This window comes from Erythrolamprus reginae, chromosome 1 (assembly GCF_031021105.1).
Source record: "Erythrolamprus reginae isolate rEryReg1 chromosome 1, rEryReg1.hap1, whole genome shotgun sequence".
Classification (NCBI taxonomy): domain Eukaryota; kingdom Metazoa; phylum Chordata; class Lepidosauria; order Squamata; family Dipsadidae; genus Erythrolamprus; species Erythrolamprus reginae.
This window is the reverse complement of record NC_091950.1, coordinates 218,612,115-218,634,173: the sequence shown is the minus strand read 5'-3', so window position 1 is coordinate 218,634,173 and position 22,059 is coordinate 218,612,115. Positions and strand designations below refer to the sequence as shown.

General features: G+C 43.9%; 1 protein-coding gene across 5 annotated transcripts in view; it reads left to right on the top strand.

Moving 5' to 3' along the window:
• FN1 (fibronectin 1) overlaps positions 1–22,059 on the top strand; it is a 175,640-nt gene that overhangs the window by 75,354 nt on the left and 78,227 nt on the right. For all 5 annotated transcript variants that reach the window (XM_070732223.1, XM_070732226.1, XM_070732225.1 and 2 more), the window contains exons 19-23: positions 1,720–1,914; positions 3,665–3,937; positions 6,362–6,628; positions 14,432–14,526; positions 19,993–20,161. In XM_070732223.1, coding sequence (XP_070588324.1) covers positions 1,720–1,914; positions 3,665–3,937; positions 6,362–6,628; positions 14,432–14,526; positions 19,993–20,161 — 999 coding nt within the window. The remainder of the gene's footprint in view (positions 1–1,719; positions 1,915–3,664; positions 3,938–6,361; positions 6,629–14,431; positions 14,527–19,992; positions 20,162–22,059) is intronic.

The window sequence follows — 22,059 nt, the reverse complement described above, 5'->3', positions numbered from 1 at the left end:
GGCTCATTGCCCGTGTCTGGCAGAAGCTGCCACCCGAGCGCTCTTGCCCAGCAGGAGGCGAAGCACTGGGGTGGGGGGCTGTCAGGACACCCCCACCCCAGCACTTTGAATCCCGCCGGCCAAGAGCACTCGGGCAGAAGCTTCCCCCTCATCACCCGTGTCTGGCAGAAGCTTCTGCCCGAATGCTCTTGGCCGGCGGGACTCAAAGTGCTGGGGAGGGAGGTGTCCCGACAGCCCCACCCCACCCCAGTGCTTCGCCTCCCGCTGGGCAAGAGCGCTTGGGTAGCAGCCCCCGCTCCCCCGGCACAAAGCTAACCCCACCCCCTGGGCAGCCAGAAGGCTCCTTTGGGAAGGCGGCCGCAGGGGGAGGAGGTGGAGAGACAGGATAACTTTGCGCTGCTTTGGAGCCCGTTTCTTTCCTGCTGCCACTATCTCCTTGAAGGTTTTCCCAACGAAGCGCTGCACTGGGCTCCGAAGTGGCGCAAAGTTCTTCCTGCCTCCTCTGCTGCCACCTTCCCCAAGGAGCCTCCCAACCGCAGAGGAGGCAGGGAGAACTTTGCGCCACTTCGGAGCCCAGCGCAGCGCTTCGTTGGGAAAACCTTCAAGAAGGTAGTGGCAGCAGGAAAGAAACGGGCTCCGAAGCGGCGCAAAGTTATCCTGTCTCTCCACCTCCTCCCCCTGCGGCCGCCTTCCCAAAGGAGCCTTCTGGCTGCCCAGGGGGCGAGGTTAGTTTTGTGCCGGGGGAGCGGGGACTGCCACCCGAGCGCTCTTGCCCATCGGGAGGCGAAGCACTGGGGTGGGGGTGGGGCTGTCGGGACACCTCCCACCCCAGCACTTTGAATCCCGCCGGCCAAGAGCATTCGGGCAGAAGCTTCTGCCAGACACGGGCGATGAGGGGGAAGCTTCTGCCCGAGTGCTCTTGGCCGGCGGGATTCAAAGTGCTGGGGTGGGGGTGTCCCGACAGCCCCCCACCCCAGTGCTTCGCCTCCCGCTGGGCAAGAGCGCTCAGGTGGCAGCTTCTGCCAGACACGGGCAATGAGCCGGACGAGCGGCGCGGAAGCCGATGGCTGTGGCAGCTGCTGCAAGAGGCTTCCGCGCGGCTCGTCCCGCTCATTGCCCGTGTCTGGCAGAAGCTGCCACCCGAGCGCTCTTGCCCAGCGGGAGGCGAAGCACTGGGGTGGGGCTGTCGGGACACCTCCCACCCCAGCACTTTGAATCCCGCCGGCTGTTTTAAATGGTGACAGCCGGGCGGCAGCGTTTTTTTTGCGGGTTTTTGTTGTTGTTGCACGGATTAATTGACTTTACATTGTTTCCTATGGGAAACAATGTTTCGTCTTACGAACCTTTCGTCTTACGAACCTCCCCCCGGCACCAATTAAGTTCGTATCTTAAGGTACCACTGTATCTATTTTGGAGCTTAGGGGCCTGAGTGGATTCCTTTCATTTGTAAGTTAGGAAAGTATGTTAAGCATATTTGACAGTCAAAGAAAATTGTATGCCTGAAGCTTGACTGGCCTTTACTGTTTGTCTGATTGAATTTGACTTATAAAGCAACCTTTTTTTTCTTTTATAAATTAAACTTGATGTAGACTCACTACATCATAAAACTATGATTTTCAAAAAATATGGTCTGAACAAAGATGGGTAATTTAGCAAATGGAAGAACTCCAAATATTTTTTGACTGTGCTGTCCACTGACTGCATGTTTTGCTTTACAAGGTTACCGGATTGTTTATACTCCTTCGCTGGAAGGTAGCAGTACAGAACTCAATCTTCCTGAATCTGCTACATCCGTGACACTCAGTGACTTGATGCCTGGTGTTCAATATAATATCAGTATTTATGCTGTGGAAGAGAATCAGGAAAGCACTCCTATTTTCATTCAGCAGAAAACTACAGGAGTGCCAATGGCAGGTATTAAAATATTTCTGTAATTTTGTGATTCTTTTTTGGGGGAGGGGGGGGGTGTTCTCTTTTTTCATTAATATAACTGCCAATTCTGCAAAAAATATTATTGACAATATACAATTATTTAATAAGGCAACAAATATTTAAAAACAAGTTTTATTAAAAAAATATAAAATAACCTATAATTAAAAATGCAAACTACCAGGCACAGGGAAAAATAAATATTAACAGTGATGGAGTCATCTTAAAAAAGCCACATACATTACAAGAACAGATTGTTCATTTTTCCTAGTGTTGCTGCAAATGCAAGGTCAACTTTTTTGGATCAATTGAGTGTTTATTCATTTGGTTGCAACAGGGACTATATGATTGGCTTGATACCTGAGCCTGACTTTGTGGCCTAAAAGAGCGACTGGCTCAAGTTCACCCAGCCAGCCAATTTTCATCCCTAAGGTGGGATTAGAACTCACAATCTTCTGTTTGTAGCCTGTGCCTTACCACTAAAACAAACTGATTTTCAAAAATTAAAATTGAATAGCTTTTTAAAAAATAATTTCTATTTTTGATATACCAATTGTTTGCTTTTCTAATTAAGTGATTCTAACAATGAGATATACAGTGATACCTTTCTTACGAACTTAATTGGTTCTGGGAGGAGGTTCTTAAGGTGAAAGGTTCGTAAGAAGAAACAATGTTTTCCATAGGAATCAATGGAAAACCGATTAATGCGTGCAAACCCAAAATTTACCCCCTTTTCAAGCCAAAGCGCCCATTTTCAAGCCTCAGCAAAATCGCACCATCGCAAAAACATGGAAGTCCTCGAAACCCCACCTCCGGACTTCCGTTGCCAGCGGAGTGCCCGTTTTTGCAATCCTGGGATTCCCCTCCTGGGATTTCCCTACAGCATCGCAAAAATGCCGAAGTCAGGAGGTGGGGTTTCCCATGGAGGGGAGCCTCAGGGGAATCCCATCAGCGCAAAAATGGGCGCTTCGCTGGCAACAGAAGTCCGGAGGTGGGGTTTCTCAGTGAGGGAAGCCTCAGCGAAATCGCACCATCGCAAAAACACAGAAGTCCGGAGGTGGGGTTTCGAGGACTTCTGTGTTTTTGCGATGGTGCGATTTCGCTGAGGCTTCCCTCGCTGGGAAACCCCACTTCTGGACTTCCGTCGCCAATGGAGCACCCGTTTTTGTGATCCTGGGATTCCCCTCCTGGGATTTCCCTACAGCATTGCAAATATGCGGAAGTCCGGAGGTGGGGTTTCCCATGGAGGGGTGCCTCAGGGGAATCCCAGGATCGCAAAAACAGGTGCTTCGCTTGCAACGGAAGTCCAGAGGTGGGGCATCCCAGCGGCGGCGGGGGGTTCGTAAGGCGAAAAAAGTTCGTAAGAAGAGGCAAAAAAAAATCCGAACCCCGGGTTCATATGTCAAGGTACCACTGTATTTGCTTTTAATTTTTATCTGGTAGCCAAGCTGTATAAAGGAACACTGCAACCACATTTAAATTTTCCACTGTTTTATTTTCATATTACTGTCTGCTCAGTGATGATAATATCATGGCAAGATAGAAAGCTATTGACTGTCTCTATGGGATTTCAAGGGACATTGAAAAAAGAATCAACAGCAGTTTTTGCTGAGAGATTAATTTCGAAGTAGGACAGAAGGAAGAGGGTAGTAGTTGTAATGATACATTGTCCAAGTCTTTCTTACCATTTATTACCATTCATTAAATGTTTTATTTTGTACATCTATTTGGCTAGATGAGATTCACCCTCCCCAGCACCTTCAATTTCTGGAAGTTGCCAGTGACAAAATCACCATCATGTGGAGCCCCCCTGATAGTGCAGTAATTGGCTATCGTGTAGAGGTTATTCCAATTAACCGCCCTGGGGAACATGGTCAGAGATTACCCAATACAAGATATACATTTGCTGAGGTCACAGAACTTTTGCCTGGAACAACGTACCTTTTCAAGATCTACACTATAGGACAAAATACGGAGAGTGAACCATTAACTGGAGAACAAACAACAAGTAAGTTTGTTTTCTCTAATTCAGTGTATAGATTTTCCACAAATTCCTCCTGTCAGAAAGTCCATCATTTCACAAATCCTGTAATAAAGAATTTAGTAGGATGAATCCATTGGCTTTATTATTAGAGGTCCACTATCCTGTAGCCCAAGTCTTCCCCTCAGCAATGTTTTCCTAAAGTAGTCAGCAAGCAGACGGGGATGAACTTCCATGCATTTCCAGCATTTAAGTAGTTCTATCAAGGCCCTTTTTTTGTTTTTATAATTTGCACAAGTCTAGAAGATGGACTGAAAACTCCAGGAAAGTAATGAGTGGTAACAGATAGTGTTGGGCGAACCCAATGAAGTTCGGGTTTGGCAGGTTCAGCCGAACTTGGCGGCGGAGTTCGGGTAAGTTCGCCGAACCCGAACCCCAACACTTCTGGCCCCGCCCTACTGTCTTCCGCCAAAGCAGCCCGTGGCCGCCTGTCTCCTTTTATTTATTTTTTACTTCCACTGCTTCACTGAGTGGACACAGGGTGGAGATGTATAGCTGAGTATTATCAGCATAATGATGGTAACTCACCCCGTGCCCTTGGATGATCTCACCCAGCAGTTTCATGTAGATATTAAACAGCAGGGGCAAGATTACTGACCCCTGAGGAACCCCACAAGGGAGGGACATAGGAGTCAACCTCTGACCCCCACTAAAACTGACTGTGGCCGACCAGAGAGGTAGGAGGAGAACCACTGTAAAATGGTGCCTCCCACTCCCAACCCCTCCAGTCGGTGCAGAAGGATACTACCATGGTCAATGGTATCGAAAGCCGCTGAGAGGTCAAGGAGCACCAGGATAGAGGATAAACCCTATTCCGAGCCCGCCAAAGATCATCCATCAGCGCGACCAAAGCAGTTTCCGTGCTGTAGCCGGGTATGAATCCTGACTGTCGAGGGCCTAGATAATTGGCTTCTTCCAATGACCATTGGAGCTGGAAGGACACCACCTTCTCAACAACCTTCCGCATAGAAGGAAGGTTGGAGACCGGATGACAGTTGTTAAATACATTGACGTAAGGCTGATTGGTCTGTAGTTTCCTGGGTCAGTTTTTTTGCCTTTTGTATAGATGGGGACCACGTCGGCTCATTTGCAATCGATCCTGAGCCAGGATCTTTGGAAGATGTGGTACAGTGATTCAGCTATGACCTCTGCTAGTTCCTTTAGGACTTGGGTGTAGTTCATCTGGTCCTGGTAATTTATATTTGTTGAGTTCTAACAGGTGGTCTCCTACTGTGTTTTTTAAATGTGATGTTGAGTTCCAATTCTGTTTCCTGCAGTTGTGTTACAGGTTTGTTGGTTTACAATTTCTTTATGAGTGAAGACAAATGTGAATAATGTGTTGAGGAATTATTTGTTTATTTTGCTCAAAAAAGGGCCTCCCCCCACGGCTGTGTGCACATTTTTCAATTTATAGATAGAATAGCCTGCCAAATCAGAATTTGTTTGACCATCTTTGGCATTGGCATACTAATTTGAACATTTCTGAACATAATGAAATGGGGAAAAAAATGTGGAGTCCTCTGGGTCATATGTGACCCGGAGTAAAAAAGATTGGTTCTAGCTACTAGAATGGTTTTTTTAAAATACTTTTTTCACTAGTATACTAATTTGAACATTTCTGAACACAATGAAATAAAAATTGAAGTGAAAACATTAATGCATTATTGCTGTTAACAAAGACAGAGCCAAAGAAAGAGTTGAGGAGGTTAGCTTTGGATGAATCATAGTGGCATTCTTTGTTATTGGGTCCTTTGAGAGGTGGGATAGGTGTAGAGTCTTTGAGTTTATTGTTGACAAAGTTGTAGAAGGCTCTATTAGATTTGGTGCGTAGGAGATTTTCCTCTTGCTTGCTATAGTAGTTAAGGCATTCTGCTTTTATTTGATTGCAAATGCTTTTATAACGGCTTTTGAAGTTGGCTACTTGTCCTTTTTTGTTTTTCCTCCAGAGAGATTTTTTTCTTGTTTGTAATTTTCTTATTGAGATGAGGAGGTTATTTTTTTTGTTTGTGGTAGGTGTTAGGTTGAAAATTGAATGGCATATGTCATGCAATGAAGTAGCAGGGTATTTTATTCCAGAGCCCACTTTCCTAGACATGAACACAATGTAGATAATTTAGAGATTGTAAAAAGCTAATGTCAGGTTCCTATTATTGGTATTACTAATTGTTTCTAGTATTAGTAGTAATGATAGTAGTGATGATAATGTAAATTCTAATTGAAAATGAAAATTATGAAGGAAAATAAAATAAGTATGTATGTAATTTAATTGTGGCCTAATAGAATCTCTTGTTCACTAGCTAGAACTTTTTGGGTAGATGGATGTCTATATATAATAAATAATAAACTTATATTTTATTATATTATTACAAATATTTTGACTTATCTTTCTAGAACTTGATGGTCCAACCAATTTGCGGCTTGTCAGTGAGACACCCACTACTGCACTAGTCACATGGAAGTCCCCGCAAGCTCGTATTGCAGGATACCAACTTACTGTGCAGCCTATTGCAGATGGTCATCCAAAACAATACACTGTTGGGCCATCAGCTACCAAATATCTGCTGAGGAATTTGCAGCCTGGCTCTGACTATACTGTGTCTCTAGTGGCTGTCAAGGGTAATCAAAAGAGCAATCCAGAAAAGGGAACCTTCACAACATGTAAGTATGAAGTAGTCTTTGTGTGCTGCCTCCCAAAAAGATTCTCAGAACTACCTTAATAAAGAAAAAAATGACCGTAACTGGACATTTAATATTTCATTAGCAAGGTGTTCAAATTAAATCTTACATTGTACCATCAATTGATTTTTTAATTTGGGAAATTTATCAATGCCCAGGACTTAGCTTGGGAGTCATAAAATTGCAAAATCTTTTTAAAAACCCACAGATTTCTTATTTGACTTCCTTTAAGGCAGTGGCTCCCTCATTTTGGGCACCAGGGACTGGTTCCATGGAGAAAGGTTTTTCTGGACTGGCGGGGGCATGGTGTTGCATGCTGCCTGCATTCCGCACTTGGGGCTTTGCTTGTTTGTGCTGGTGGCATTTCATGGACCTCTGCCGGTTCACAAAGCAGGGCTTGGAGACTCCTGTTTTAATGTTAGCACTCTCCCTCCTGCAGCCTATGAAATGAAAAAGAGGTCCAGGGTAGGGGGGGGGGGATGGATCAGTCTTTCTCTGGAACCCTATAATTTCAGCACATTTCCTGCCTAATATGCCTGTAAAATATCTATTATTAGTTTTAGTTAAAGAAAATATTAAATTTTATGGCATGTCTTTTAATCATGTACCTTATTAAAAACATATTTCAAATTTGGTGAAACTTAAAAGTCATCAGGAAAGCATAAAAAAGGACTATACTGTAATTCCATTGTACCAGGAACAGTTGTTTCTTTCCTATTGTACAAAGATCATTTGAATGTATTTGTTCAAATATTGTATTTTTCCAGTGAAGTTATTTTGGTTAATGAAGTACAACTTAAATGACTTACTTGAGGTCACATCCCTCCTGAATTTTCATACTGCCTTGAGTGAAAACATAGATTGCTGCATAACCGTTAACTTAATAAACTGACCATGGCACATTATTATGAATAGCAGCCTTTCAGAAACTCAGAAAATCTACTTTTGCCATCCAGATGTGTGTCAGGATTTATATGTCTGATAAACTGTTTCCCCCCCTCTATTGACCTAAGTAAACCCCCTAGTAGTTAACTGCAGACAGTTGATCAACTGTATGGCTAAATAAGAAACAACCACTATATCAATGAATTAACTATTGTATAAAAGCTGTGTTTGGCTGATAGATGTAAACATTTTCCAATTTAGAGAGGTTAATTCATATCAGATTTGGCTGAATCTTTACTGGTTGTTTTCTGACTTATATGTGTTCCAAATTAAATATTCCCGGTGACGAAAATATTCCAAGGTCATTCTAGGCTATGATTCATATGTGGTATCAAATATTCAAAATAAAACCTGAAGAAACTTTAAAATATTTTTATCACAGTTGCTATATAGTAGACATGGCTATGCAGAGATTTTTTAAAGTTTTTTTTTATTTCTAAGCCACTGTTTAGTTCAATTTCCTGTACTGGATTGAAATAAATATTGAAAACCATTTACAAATGTGAAATAACTAAAACAAAGTACATATTAGATTTATTCCTAGATTTAAAATGTTGTATTGGAATGGATGATCTATAATTATCAAAATACTATGATGGAACCACCAGCTGAAGTAGAGGAGGCTGTAATAGGAAAGCTAAAAGATATTCTCCACTTGCACTGCTACGGAGAGTCCAATAATGGGTTATTCTTCAGCCTTGCTGGAAGGGACTGAGTTAAAAATTAGCATAAATAACCGGTCCACCCCCTTTGTTACCCTTCCTGTGTCAGTCTAAAAAACTCAGTCATAGTGAAGGGACATATGAGTAGTTTCTCCTATGACTTTAGTAGTCTAGACTGTTTAGATTTAATTTAATATGTTTTTAAAAATAAATAAATACAAATGTATTGCACTTGTACTTAACAGAATTCTCTTTTCTTTCTTTCAGATCCTCGAAGATTCTTGGTTTCGGCGGGATTGGGCCCCTGCTCTGCGGAGTAAGCCCGCATCGTTTCTACCCAGGTCGGAGCCTCTTCCCTGCATGGGTACCGCTCCTACGACCCGGAGTCGCCAGGAAAGGGGGGTCCCCGGCCTGCGCGGCCATACCCCAGCAAAAGCGACTTTTGAAGCCCAGCAGCTGGAATCGGCAGAGATGCAGCCGAAATTCAAATCTCCCGCCGAATCAAGGGCGCCGAAAGCGAAGGAGATCGCGGAACGGAATCGGCGCCACAAACGGCATTTTCGGCGGGCGCGAAAATGGCGAGCTACATAGGAGGCCGCCATATTGGGTGTTCCCCACAGCCCACGACTTCCGCCCGCCATTTGTAAGTCGGCTATGACGCCGCAAATTTCCCCCGAGCGGGAAAACGCCCGGATATCCTGCCCTAGTGCAGGAAAAGGCGGAACGAGCCTGGAGGCAGCCATTATTGCCAATTCATTGTGCCGAACACGCAGAAATATTCTATTGCGTGCTGCCGAGTCCCTGACAGGCCTAGATTCCCAGGATGTCGGATCTCCCTCAACAGGGAGTAGCGGAGCCTCCTGCCACCAAAACCAAGGAGAAATCTCACTCCTCTAAGGCAAAATCAAAGAGTTCACAGTCCTCTTCTGCATTGAAGGAAGCAGAGAGACGTATAAAAGCCCTCGAGGAGCAATTAGAGGCATAAAAGCAGACTCCTGGTCCTCAGCCAAGCCAAGGTCAGATTAGGGGGTCTATGGCCAGCGCTACCCCCACGAGACTCCCAGAGGGTACCGGGTTGGCCACAGATATTGATTGGTCACCAGACAGAGTGGGGGGAACTTCCCATGTACCGGACCTACCAGGCCCTGATATGCACAGGCCTCCCTCCTCCTCGTGGCACACGGCTACACAACCACTGCCAACAGCCACATTCACCCCTACTGCAGCGGGACTCCGTTCCTCCCCAGAGACTTGGCAACGTTTACCTCCTGCTTTGCAGGATATGATTGCCTCCGCTTATTCTCATGGCATCGTGGCGGGGGTTCAACAGTGCTCATCAAGCACACCACCACCCCCATCACCACGCCCGCCCCCTCCACAAAGGAATATATGGGCAGCGCCAGCCCCCTCTTCCCCTGCACATGACTCCTTTCAGGATGACCTAAGGGGCCAGGGCTCAGATCCAGATGATGGCCTATCTGATGATGAAGGAGCACCACCTGAACCTCCTACCTATGCTGGTCTTTTCAGACCCTCAATTTTTCGGGTCTTACTTAACAAAGCAAAATTGACAGTGACACCGGGTACAGAAAAATCCACAGAAGCAGCAACTGCTCCTCAACCTGCCAACAGGGTGCTCACAGAAATCCAAAGGGAGGCAGATCTTATTCCCGCTCCAAAGCTGTTTCTGGACAATATTAAACGACCGTGGCAATACCCGGCTGGAGCTCTGGGTCCAACTGCCTCAGAGCGTAGGTTTTATGCCTTTGAACCAGAACTAGAGAACCTCCTGGAATTTCCGGCTATAGATGCTCCAATTGCAGCCCTGGTGTCCAATGCGCTCGTCCCATCAGAGCTAGCAGATGGGCTAAAACCAGAGGAACGCAGAGCAGAGAGCATGAACAAGAAAGCTCACCAGATGACGGCATGGGCCCTTAAAGCAGCCTCAGCGGCTTCATTTTTTAATAGGGCTTCAGTCCTGTGGCTTCAAGAAATGATCGCGAAATTGGGACCAGAGGATGGTCGCCTACGGCAGGATTTAAACAAACTGCTGGCGGCGGCGGAGTTCTCGGCGGATGCCACCCTTTCCGCATCACGTTTTTCATCACGTGCCCTAGCAGCAAATCAGTCATCTCGCCGATTGCTTTGGCTCCGCACGTGGCAAGCAGACGCCAAGTCTAAATGGCGCCTGGCATCAGCCCCCTTTGACGGGGCAAAGCTGTTTGGAGAATCTCTGGACAATGTCCTCATAGAGGATAAGGATAAGAAGAAGGTTTTACCACGAACCTACAGACGACAGGACAGGCGCACCACTCCTTACTACAAGCGTCAACCCTTTCGAGCCGAGACTTCCTCCACCAACCCCCAAGGTGGAAGGTCGTACGCCCAGGGGTCCTATGCGCAGTCCTCCTTTAGAACAGACAGGAGTAACTTTGGAGATAGGAATAAACAATTCCAACAATCAAGGAAAGCCTTCAGAGGCTCCAACAGGGGTGGTTTCCGAAGAAACAAATGACTCCCCACCTTTTCCAATAGGAGGACGGTTACAGCACTTCACCGCCTCCTGGGAGTCTATCTCCTCAGACACTTGGGTTCTCAGTACAATAGCTCAAGGCCTTACCATAGAGTTTATACAACAACCTCCGAACAGGTTTCTACAGTGTCCAGTCATTTTCAACAGTCACAAACGCAATCTCCTCCTGCAAGAAATTCACCATCTCTTGGAAATAGGCGCTATCGAGAAGGTCCCTGCACATCAAGAGGGACAGGGGTATTACTCCATTGTTTTCATAGTACCCAAAGCCTCGGGAGGCTGTCGCCTCATCCTCAACTTAAAGCAACTCAACATATATATAAAATACCGCAGATTCAAGATGCACTCCTTGAGGTCAATCCTAAGGGCAATACGTCAGAGAGACTGGCTGACATCGATAGACCTCAAGGAGGCATACCTGCATGTGCCAGTGCATCCCAAACACAGGAAATACCTGCGTTTTTGTTTCGAGAGCCAGCATCTACAATACAAGGCCATGCCCTTCGGACTATCGTCCGCCCCTCGGACCTTCACAAAAATCATGGATGTTCTCACAGCACATCTACGTACACGCCCTTTACGCCTGATGGCGTATTTGGACGATGTTCTCATACTCTCCAACAACCCCTCTCGGGCCCAACAGGACTTGTCAGAAGCCATGCGGACATTGGAGTCCCTCGGCTTCTCAGTCAACTACCAAAAGAGTCACCTGACTCCGACCAGATCCCTATCCCATCTGGGCACCATCATAGACACCTTATCCGGCAAGGTTTTTCTTTCACCAGATCGCCAGATCAAAATCAAGACGGCAATATCGGAGTTGCAACGCTCCCGTACAGTACCACTGGCTTTTCTGTCCCAGGTACTGGGCATGCTCATATCCTGCATAGACATTGTACCATGGGCCAGGCTCCATGCCAGACCCCTACAATGGCTCCTCATTCCCTTCCAAAGGAATCGAACCAGCCACTCCTCAAGACACATCCCAATCTCACCGGACGTTCGCCGCTCACTTCACTGGTGGAAGTCGCCAGCCCTACTTCAGGGGTCCTCCTTCCTACCCCACCAGGAGGTAATTATAACAACAGACGCGAGTCTCTGGGGCTGGGGCGCCCACTCCAACGTGGGAGTAGCCCAAGGACAATGGAGTTCCCAGGAACTCACGTGCCCCAACATCAACTATCTAGAGCTCAGGGCGGTACACCTGGCGCTCAGACACTTCGCAAGTCAAATAGACAACCACCAGGGGGGCACAAGATCAGGGCGCCTCATGTCAGAGTCTCAGACACTTTTCAAGTGGGCAGAGCAACGCTTAACATCCTTGAGAGCGGAGCATATAGCAGGCATCTCCAATACCCAAGCGGACTGGCTCAGCCGGGCAACCATCGACCCGACGGAATGGAGCCTGGGGACACACCTATTCAGGGAGATCACCCACAGATTCGGGAGACCGGAGGTAGATCTTTTCGCTACCCATCAGAACAACCAGTTACCCAGATTCTTCTCCCGCTTCCCAACCCCAGGAGCGGAACGAATCAACGCCCTGACCTCCCCATGGCCGGAGGGACTTCTTTATGCCTTCCCTCCGGTGTGCTTGATCCCGCGAGTGATAAACAAACTGCTTCAAGAACGGGCCGAAATACTCCTGGTAGCCCCACATTGGCCCAGACGGCCGTGGTTTGCGGACTTGATAGACCTCTCCATCTCTCCCCCTTGGCGAATACCACATCGCAAAGTAGTCTTGAAACAGGGAGCAGTGTACCACCCAGATCCACAATGGTGGAATCTTGCCGTGTGGCACTTGAGGGGGAGAGACTAAGGAAGGAACGGATTCCTGAAAAGGTAATCAATACCATCCAAGCCTCTCGCCGGCCATCCACGACCAGGATATACCAGGCGACCTGGAGAGCTTATTGCGCCTTCTGCAGAACCCGCGATCAGGATCCACAGTCTCCCTCAGTAATCCAAATTCTGGAATTTCTACAGGCAGGATTGGATAAGGGACTGACACCCAACACGCTCCGCAGACAGGTGGCAGCAATCGCCACGATACTTAAAATGGACTTTTCCCGCCCAATTTCTCAACATCCATGGATTCGAGATTTCATTAAGGGAGCAGCAAACATCAGTCCTCCACCAATACATCGGTTCCCGACATGGGACTTACCGCTTGTACTACACGCTCTAACTGAACCACCGTTTGAACCTCTGCGAGACATACCACTTCGTCTCCTATCACTCAAGACCGCCTTTCTGACAGCAATCACATCGGCTAGGCGAGTCTCCGAACTGGCTGCCCTTTCAGTCAGACCTGACTTATGTATTTTCCACACGAACAAGGTGGTCCTACGGTTAGACCCCACTTTCCTCCCTAAAATAAACACAGTGTTTCATAGATCTCAGGACATTATCTTGCCTGATTTCTGTACGCAGGGAGTCCATCCACGAGAATTGAGATGGCACAAACTTGATGTTCGACGAGCCATCAAGATTTACATAAGACGAACAAGCACCTTTCGGAAAACGGAATCCCTCTTTGTATCCTACTTCCCAGCCACCATGGGAACGAGGGTATCCTCAAAGACTATCAGTTGTTGGATCCGTTCCTGCATTTGCACAGCATACAAAGCAGGCCCCACACCTTTACCAAAGGGCATCACGGCACACTCAACGAGGAGTGCAGCCACTTCAGCGGCTTGGGCAACCCAGGCACCAATCGATGACATCTGCCGTGCAGCAACCTGGGCCGCCCCTAATACATTTATAAAGCATTACCGTTTGGACTCTTACGCTTCCACGGAAGCAGCCTTTGGACGCAGAGTACTGCAGAAAGTATGCCAAGCCTCTGCGCCCCTGGTCCAGCCTTCTCCCTCCCTATCTAGTTAACCTTGGGTATATCCCATTATTGGACTCTCCGTAGCAGTGCAAGTGGAGAAGAACCGTTGCACTTACCTGAACGGTCTTCTCGCTGCACTGCAAGGAGAGTCCAAACCCACCCGGCTATTAGGCCCAGGGTCACAGTTTTCTAGTTACGTGTTGGTCTTTTATATATATTCGGTTGGTTAATAAAAGTTACTGGTTTACGGTCACTATGACTTCGTTTTTATTATAAGACTGACACAGGAAGGGTAACAAAGGGGGTGGACCGGTTATTTATGCTAATTTTTAACTCAGTCCCTTCCAGCAAGGCTGAAGAATAACCCATTATTGGACTCTCCTTGCAGTGCAGCGAGAAGACCGTTCAGGTAAGTGCAACGGTTCTTCTATCTTAAAGTCCATTAGGGAAGGAAGCATTTGAGGTCAGACTCTTAGGTTTCTTAGAAGTTGCAGTTTCATAAGTAAAGGAAGTCAGTCTGACAAGATTCTTATAAGCTGGAGATCAACAATAAAGACTGAACTATTCTTTGAAGTCTTCTAATTTTTTGCACTTGACAAGACTAATATGATTAGTATGTTTAATGTACGATTATAAATATTTTATAAATCTGTGATTTTAAATTTTAGTTATAATTTAATTCTGTTTAATTTTAAATTATCTTGTCAGCCACTTTGATGTGCTTTTTAAGTAGGGAAGTAGACTATTAAGAAATAATACATATATATAAGCTGTTATCTCTAAGCCTGGGTTTACATTTGATTTGACAGTGCAATCCTCAGGCTCAGTTCCTCCGTATAACACTGAAGTGACAGAGACATCCATTGTTGTTACCTGGATACCTGCACCTAGCCTTGGTTTTAAGGTAGGAAATTAGGCTTGCTCTGTTTCCACCCTACTGTTCATGAATTGCTTCCTCACAGCAATTGTGGATAACCTTAGGAAGTGTTTTGGGTCTTTACAGTATATAATTACACCTACCTAGTAATTGTTTAACAACATGCAATTATTTTTCAATATATTGATCAAAAATTATACATTCATTTAAATTCTAATATGTTAGAGAAGAGAATAAAGTTCATAAAGATCTCAGGCTTACTATTGTCCTGATGAATTTTGATAGCCAACACGATTAATTTTACTCTAGAAATAAATGTTTTAATTTGCAAATGATAAAATTGTCAAACAATGTTTAAATAAGAAATAGTAAAAAAAATCAACAGAAAACAAAACCTGCTTGATGAAATGAGATTGAAAAAGTCAGAGTTAACATTTTTAACAGTAGTATTTAACAAAAATGAAATAGTAATTGATTTTGTTTTTGTTGTTGTTGTATATGTTTGATTTGTAATTTTCTTTTTACAACCAATATATTTTGTGGACAGTATGTTGACTAGGTCAGTATATTTTTTACACAGTAATAATACATGTACATTAAATGTACACAATCTTTGTTTTCCAAATTCTATCCTCCCCATTTGTTGGGGTTCTGCTATATTCACATCTTTTCCTTTAAACAATACCATTCTCCCGTTATCATTCTTTATCATTTTTCTCCATAAATATATTTAAACACCAATAACATTTCTTCATACAATGTATTTGTTGACTTCTGCTGAAACACTAATATTTAATATTTTAGATGTTACTCAATGTTCCACCATAATTCCAGTATCTCAATTTTTTTATAAAGACTAATAAAACCAATTATTATTAAAGTTTAATCAGTCCTGGGTTTATATCTCTAAATCCCCTGAATGTATAGTCCATGAAAGCTGTACATTTCAATATATTCATTGTTAATACGAGGGTCACCCAGAAAGTAATACACCACATTTTTTTCTTCAACAATTATTTATTGAACACAATGAAACTTGCACACACAAAAAAATGATGTTTCTTCTACACTCCCTTTTTCCACGTAATCTCCATCCTGTTCTATGGTCTTCCTCCAGCGAGACACAATGGTCCTGTCAGTACTACTCCATGTTCTGGTCATGAAGCCATTTCTGCACTGTGCAAATCACTTCTTCGTCATCCTCAAAATGTCTTCCACGAATGGTATCCATTCAGATCCATGCAGATTCTCCATAAACTGTACACAAATGTTTGTGAATGTTCCCAACAATTTCTTTCTCCGCAATGAGAAATTCAATGATGACATGCGGCTTATAACGTGCATCACTTACAGACGCCATTTTGAAACACTGCTGCAGCTACGCTACCTATCTGAAGAAACACAAAATTTACACATACACTCCTTTCGTATTTGTACCATTACTGTAGCCTGAAAAAAATTGGTGCATTATCTTCTGGGCAACCCTAATCATCAGCATAATGATCATCATCATCATACATTAAACATTGACAAAATCACGATCTGTCAGTTGCAAAAGGCCACCGTACTTGAATCTGCGTGCATGATACGAAAATACATTACACAGTCCTAGATGCTTGGGAAGTGTTTGACTTGTGATATTGTTGAGGATCTTCTACACATACATCTTTATCTTTGAACAATCCCATCATCTCCTTATGGTTCTTTGTCACATTTTCATAAATACTTTTAAGCTTCACTAACATTTCTTCATAGAACTTTATTGTCTCCTGTTGGGTCAAAGGAGAAGTGTATAAAATCATGCATGGAATAGAAAAGGTGGATAGAGAAAAATTCTTTTCTCTATCATGCAATACTAGGACAAGGGGGCACACTCTAAAGTTCATAGGTAACAAAGCGAGGGCAAATAGATGGAAAAATTTCTTCATTCAGAGGGTCGTTGGTTTATGGAATTCACTTCCAGAAGAAGTCGTGATAGCTGTCAGCTTTGATAGCTTTAAGGCAGGATTAGACAGATTCATGGATACCAAGTGTATCGGTAGTTATTGAAATGGATGTCCATGTGCCGCCTCTATGTTGGTTTAGGCAGGCAGGATTCCCTTGAGTACCATTTGTTGGGGGTCAAGAGAAAGGAAGGGTTTTGCCTTCTCTTTCTACTCAAGATCCCCATGTACAATTGGTGGGCCACTGTGTGACACAGAATGCTGGACTTGATGGTCTTTGGCCTGATTCAGCATGGCTCTTCTTATGTTCTTATGTCATTTTGTACCAGTGTAATGTACTAAAAATATACCTCTAATATTCCATATCCCAATATCTAAAAACTCCATAGAAGACAATTATTAATAAAATTTAGTCAATCCCAGAATTATTCCTCCAAACCCCCAAATTTCTATTTCTTAAAAACTATAAATTGATAATTTACAATCTTTATAATTTCCAACTTACACCTTCCCAATTATCCATATTTTAAAGTCTTATTTATGTTTTCTTTGTTTTTTCCTTCTATCACATTTCATCTTTTGCCTCGTAGAATGTTCTATCAAATAACATTAGTAATCCAAATCCAAATAACCCATCAGGTTCCCTCAAGTCTTTCAAATCCACCTTCCAGTAAACAATTTCATTAGGGTTTTAGTTATTTGCAATTCAAATTGTCTTAAAAATCTTTTAAAAGCTCACAAGATATTGCCAAACATCTAAGTTGCCCACTGAAATAGAATCAAGGTAAAGTGGCCTTCCAGGAGTTATTTATTTTCACTCCTTTTCTTTGTCTGTCTTAAACAATTATCACTTTCCTACAGTAATCTTCCTCCAGTAGATGACTCTCCTTCTCCAAAGCCATTAAATAGTGTGGGAAAAACAACAGTAGATTATCAACTGATCCGGGGTGTGTACGTATGTAGAAGTAAAAATAAAAAAAGATCGTTTCTTCCAATAATAACTTTTCAAAGTATTGTTAAATCTTTTCCAGCATTTCAATATTTTAAAGTTTCTATTAGATATTTCTTTCATATCTGAGTCTTTAATCTTTCTCTTTCTCTATGTAACCAGTTGCTGCTTTCTTAATATTTGGAGATTATTTTTAAAATTACTTTACTTGGGTTAGGTCTCTAGAATAAATATTGAATGTTGTCTCACCCAGTTTCAATGCTCTGTCAATCTAACACAAATCTTATTGTCCTAGTTGTCACGCCTTGTGACTTGCCGAAAATGGCTGGTGTCCCTGCTTCCATTTAGCAGAGTTTTCTTTGACCCTAACAAGGAAATTGCAGTTTCCTCATGGTCAACAAAGCACCTCTCCTTCACCACCCTTCCAGGACAGCATTGACCCCATAGGGTCTCCCAGCAAGCAGATACCTGCTGGTTTTCATTAATCTCTGCAGAGCTCCACTACTTCCAGCTGTTCCTGCCACAACACCAACTGGTTCTCCCAAAAACTGTAATTGTGGATATTTCAGAGATTTGTAATAATATTTTGGAGTTTCCAAGACAAGAGATAAAATAAGAAATAAGATAAAGAATAGCCCTTCACCAAAAATAGAGGACACAAACTTGTTCTAAGCTTTAACACTATGGAACAATTTGCAGCTTGATGAAAAGGAATGTTAGTACAGTGTTGCCTTGACTTTCGTGGGGGATACGTTCCAAGACCACTGCAAAAGTCAAATTTCCACGAAGTGGAGACGCTCCCTTCCTTCCTCTCCCTTCCTCTTCCATTCCTGATTTTACTTATCCCCAGAACCCACAGGGGAAATGGAGCGGCAAGCTGGGGGCTTTACTGTGCTCACTGCCAGCGTCTCCCATGGTGGCAGCAGCAGCACTGGTGCTCAAGGTCAGGGCAGGGGAAGGGGAAGCTCAAGGCAAGAAGAATCCAGGCCAGGACTCGAAGCCAGGCCAGTCAGCTGGGAGGTCGGATGCTACCACTAAGTGAGACGGCTTAGGTGGGTGGGGGAAGAAGAGGCGGCGACAGGTGACTGTAAGTGACGGCAGCGGAAAAAGAGGCAGCCGCGCCCTTTGGTGCTTGAGGTGACACTGAGTTGTGGGCGGAGGCTACCGGAGGGCTGTGATGCAAGCCATCCCCATGATTAGCGCGTGGCCCCCTGACCCAACAATGCCCTCAGCTCCTCCCCCCTCGGATGTGTTGTACATACTCTTGATCAGTTGGAGGATGATGAAGATATTGAAGACTCAGATTCAGATAATGTTTATGAAATACTGGGGAGTCCGGGGTTACAGGTAGTAGAACAGGTGGGAGGCCAGCCACAGGATGGGGCTATGAGTTCAGGATCTAGTGAGGGAGAATTAGAGGCACGCTGGGTTAATCCTAAATTCAGAAGAATTCAGAAACGTAGAGAGCAAAGGTCTGGAAGAAGATATTAAGGAGATGAATGGGTTAAATAATTGAGTGAAGTAATTGGCACGGCATGGGACTAGTAAAGAAGAAGGATGGAGTTTCAACGTTGTTGAACAAAAGGATGTTGATTTTTTATGCCGCTCTCCAAGTAAGCCAAAAATTCTGTGTGATTAACTGTCTGTCTGCTGTTTTTTAGTGAGCATGCTTTTACGAAATAAATCTTGTCTAGCAAAGCAGGAGAAGGAATGTAAGGAATGCAATTAAGAGAGATTACAGAGCCAGGAGAGATACGCCAGCATGAAATGAGTGTATAACCGGAAGAGAAGAGAATAAAATGGAGTTTCTTTGTTTATGAAATAATGTGTTTGATAAAAGTTATTTGCACTTGGTGAATTTCTACCAGAAACCAGAACAGGATGAGTTAGGGTGATCTTGCATACAAATCTAATAAATAAAATAAATAAATAAATCTTGTCCGCCTGCAAGGCTCGGCTTCAAGTGGAGCGCACCAATGCTCCGAGAATTAAAGGGGAGGGATTGGGAAGCTGGAGTGGAAGAGGAGCTTTTATAGCAGGGTGGCTGGTGGAGGGGAGGAGAATTAAAACGCACAGTACATCAGGCGGTCGCGGGAAAACCTGTGGTGTTCAAAAAAACCGCGGAATATTTTTTCCATTAATATTTTTTGAAAACCCGTGGTATAGCTCTTCCACAAAAGTTGGACCTGTGAAAGTCAAGGGACCACTGTAACATACTTCCCTGCATAGCAAAATTGTGCACACTCAGAGATTTTCTCTGTTAAAGTTAAGGAGAAGAGGGAGTGGACCATGCTGACTGGGGAAATTCTGAGAGTTGGTCCACACATCTTAAAATTGGTAAGGTTGAAAACTACTAGATTCCTGCTATGTAAAATTATTAAATTGTTTTTTCAGATATTAAAACGAAAAAAATATCTTATCCCTTCTGTCATATCTTTCTTAACTCTTACTTTGGCAGCTTTAATTCCATATTCATTTCTCAATTGCCTGAAAGTTGACCAGTTTCTCAGAAACTTGAGGCTCATCATTCTTGTCCAAACATTGGGCAGAAACCAATATATAATTATCAGCAAATGATTGTTTATTCTTTTCTTATTACAGCTAGGGGTGAGACCAAGCCAAGGTGGAGAAGCTCCAAGAGAGGTCATCTCAGAATCTGGAAGCATTGTTATATCTGGCCTAACTCCTGGTGTGGAATATATTTACAGCATTAATGTTATTAAGGATGGTCAAGAAAGAACAACACCTATTGTCAAGAAAGTAGTTACACGTATGTGTCATTTAAATATTTCATTATATGCAGAAGCAAAGACACCAAATCTACCTAATCTCTAAGTGTGTTCCCACTAACTTCAGTGGAAATATTTTGGGCCAAAATATATAATAATAATAATAATAATAATAATAATAATAATAATAATAATAGTAGTAGTAGTAGTAGTAGTAGTAGTAGTTGTTGTTGTTGTTGTTGTTGTTGTTGTTGTTGTTATTTATTAGATTTGTATGCCGCCCCTCTCTGAAGACTCAGGGCGGCTCACAACAATATGGGCATTTTAAGAAAATATCTGTTATAATTTGAGATAAGAAACATAGAAGTAATTATGTAATTTCATAAGTATATTTTTGTAACATACTTGTAAATAGTTTAGAGTTTAAAATTGTGCTACAATTCCACAAAATGTGCATTATTTAAATGAAGATTGGTCTTATTAATTTAGAAGGAACCCTGGGGCTGTAGTTGCTTACCCTGTCCTATAGATCCACTTGCAGAGCTCAGCTGCTATTGGAAAAAGTATTACTAAGCTATCAATAATTTTCTAGAACTGAGTTTACACAATTATTTTACCATATCTGTGATCAATGTTCCCTCTAATTTTTTTTTGGTGTGGGCGGAAAAGTATAGTGTCTGAGCGGCAGTCCCCTTGGGACTGGGCGGCATAGAAGTATAAATAAATAAATAAGGAAGGAAGGAAGGAAAGAAAGAAAGAATCCTTTCCTTTTTATTAAAAGAAATTAATAATTTAAAACAGAGGTCTCCAACCGCCGGTCCGCGGACCAGGACCGGGCCGTTGGGGTTTTTCAGCCGGTCCGCGGCGCCAGGGCCCCCTCGGCCTTTCCGCGCTGCCCACCGCCCGCCTGATCTGCCCCCTCTGCTCCTCCGCCACCTCCTGCCTTTCACCGCAGCTCCTCCCGCACTCCTCCCGCACCTTCGCCGGCAAAGGCTTTTCTTATTTTGAATATTCCGAGTGGGCTAGCGGGGAGATAGGGAGCGCGTGCAACCGCCCGAGCGCCCCCGACATTGAATATCACCTTCGCCAGCCCCGCCTCTCCTGCAACTCCCTTGCTGAGAGCCTGGGACGAAAGTGCTCTTGGCAAAGGTGAGACAGGCAGGGCGTGCGCGCGTCACCGCTGAGAAGAACGGAGAGAGAACGAGAGTGAGTGAGAGCAACAGACAGCAAGATAGAGAGAAAGTGAGAAAGAGAGAGGGAGAGAAAGGGGGGAGAAAGAGATAGCAAGAGAGAGAACAAGAGAGAAAGAGCGTGAGAAAGAAAACAAGAGAGAAAGAGTGAGAGAGAGAGAAAGCAAAAGAGACAGAAAGAAAACAAGAGAGAGAAAGTGAGAAGAAGAGAGAGAAAGAGGGGGAGACAGAGAGAAAGAGAGAGGGGGAGAGAGAGAGAAAGAGAGGGAGAGGGAGAAAGAGAGAGGGAGAGGGGGGAGAGATAGCAAGAGAGGGAGAGAGAGAAAGAGAGTGGGAAAGGGGGGAGAGATAGCAAGAGAGGGAGAGAGAGAGAAAGAGAGAGGGAAAGGGGGGGAGAGGGGGGAGAGAAAGAGAGAGGGAGAGAGAGGAGATAAAGGAAGAGGAGAGAGAGAAAGGAAGAGAAAGAAAGAAAGAAAGAGGGATAGAGAGAGAGAGAGAGAGAGATGCTCAGTGAGCCTTTCTTTGAAGTTGCCTTTCTTTCTTTCTTTCTTTCTCTCTTTCTTTCTTGCTCTTTTTCTTTCTCTCTTTTACCTTCCCTTCCTCTATTTCTTCTTTTCTTTCTCCTTCCTACCTTCTTCCCTCCCTCCCTCACTTCAGTCCTTCCTCTCTTACTCTCCCCTTTCATGTTTCCTTGCTTCCTTCCTCTGTTCCTGTCCCTTCCCCTTTCTTTCTTTCTTTCTTTCTTTCCT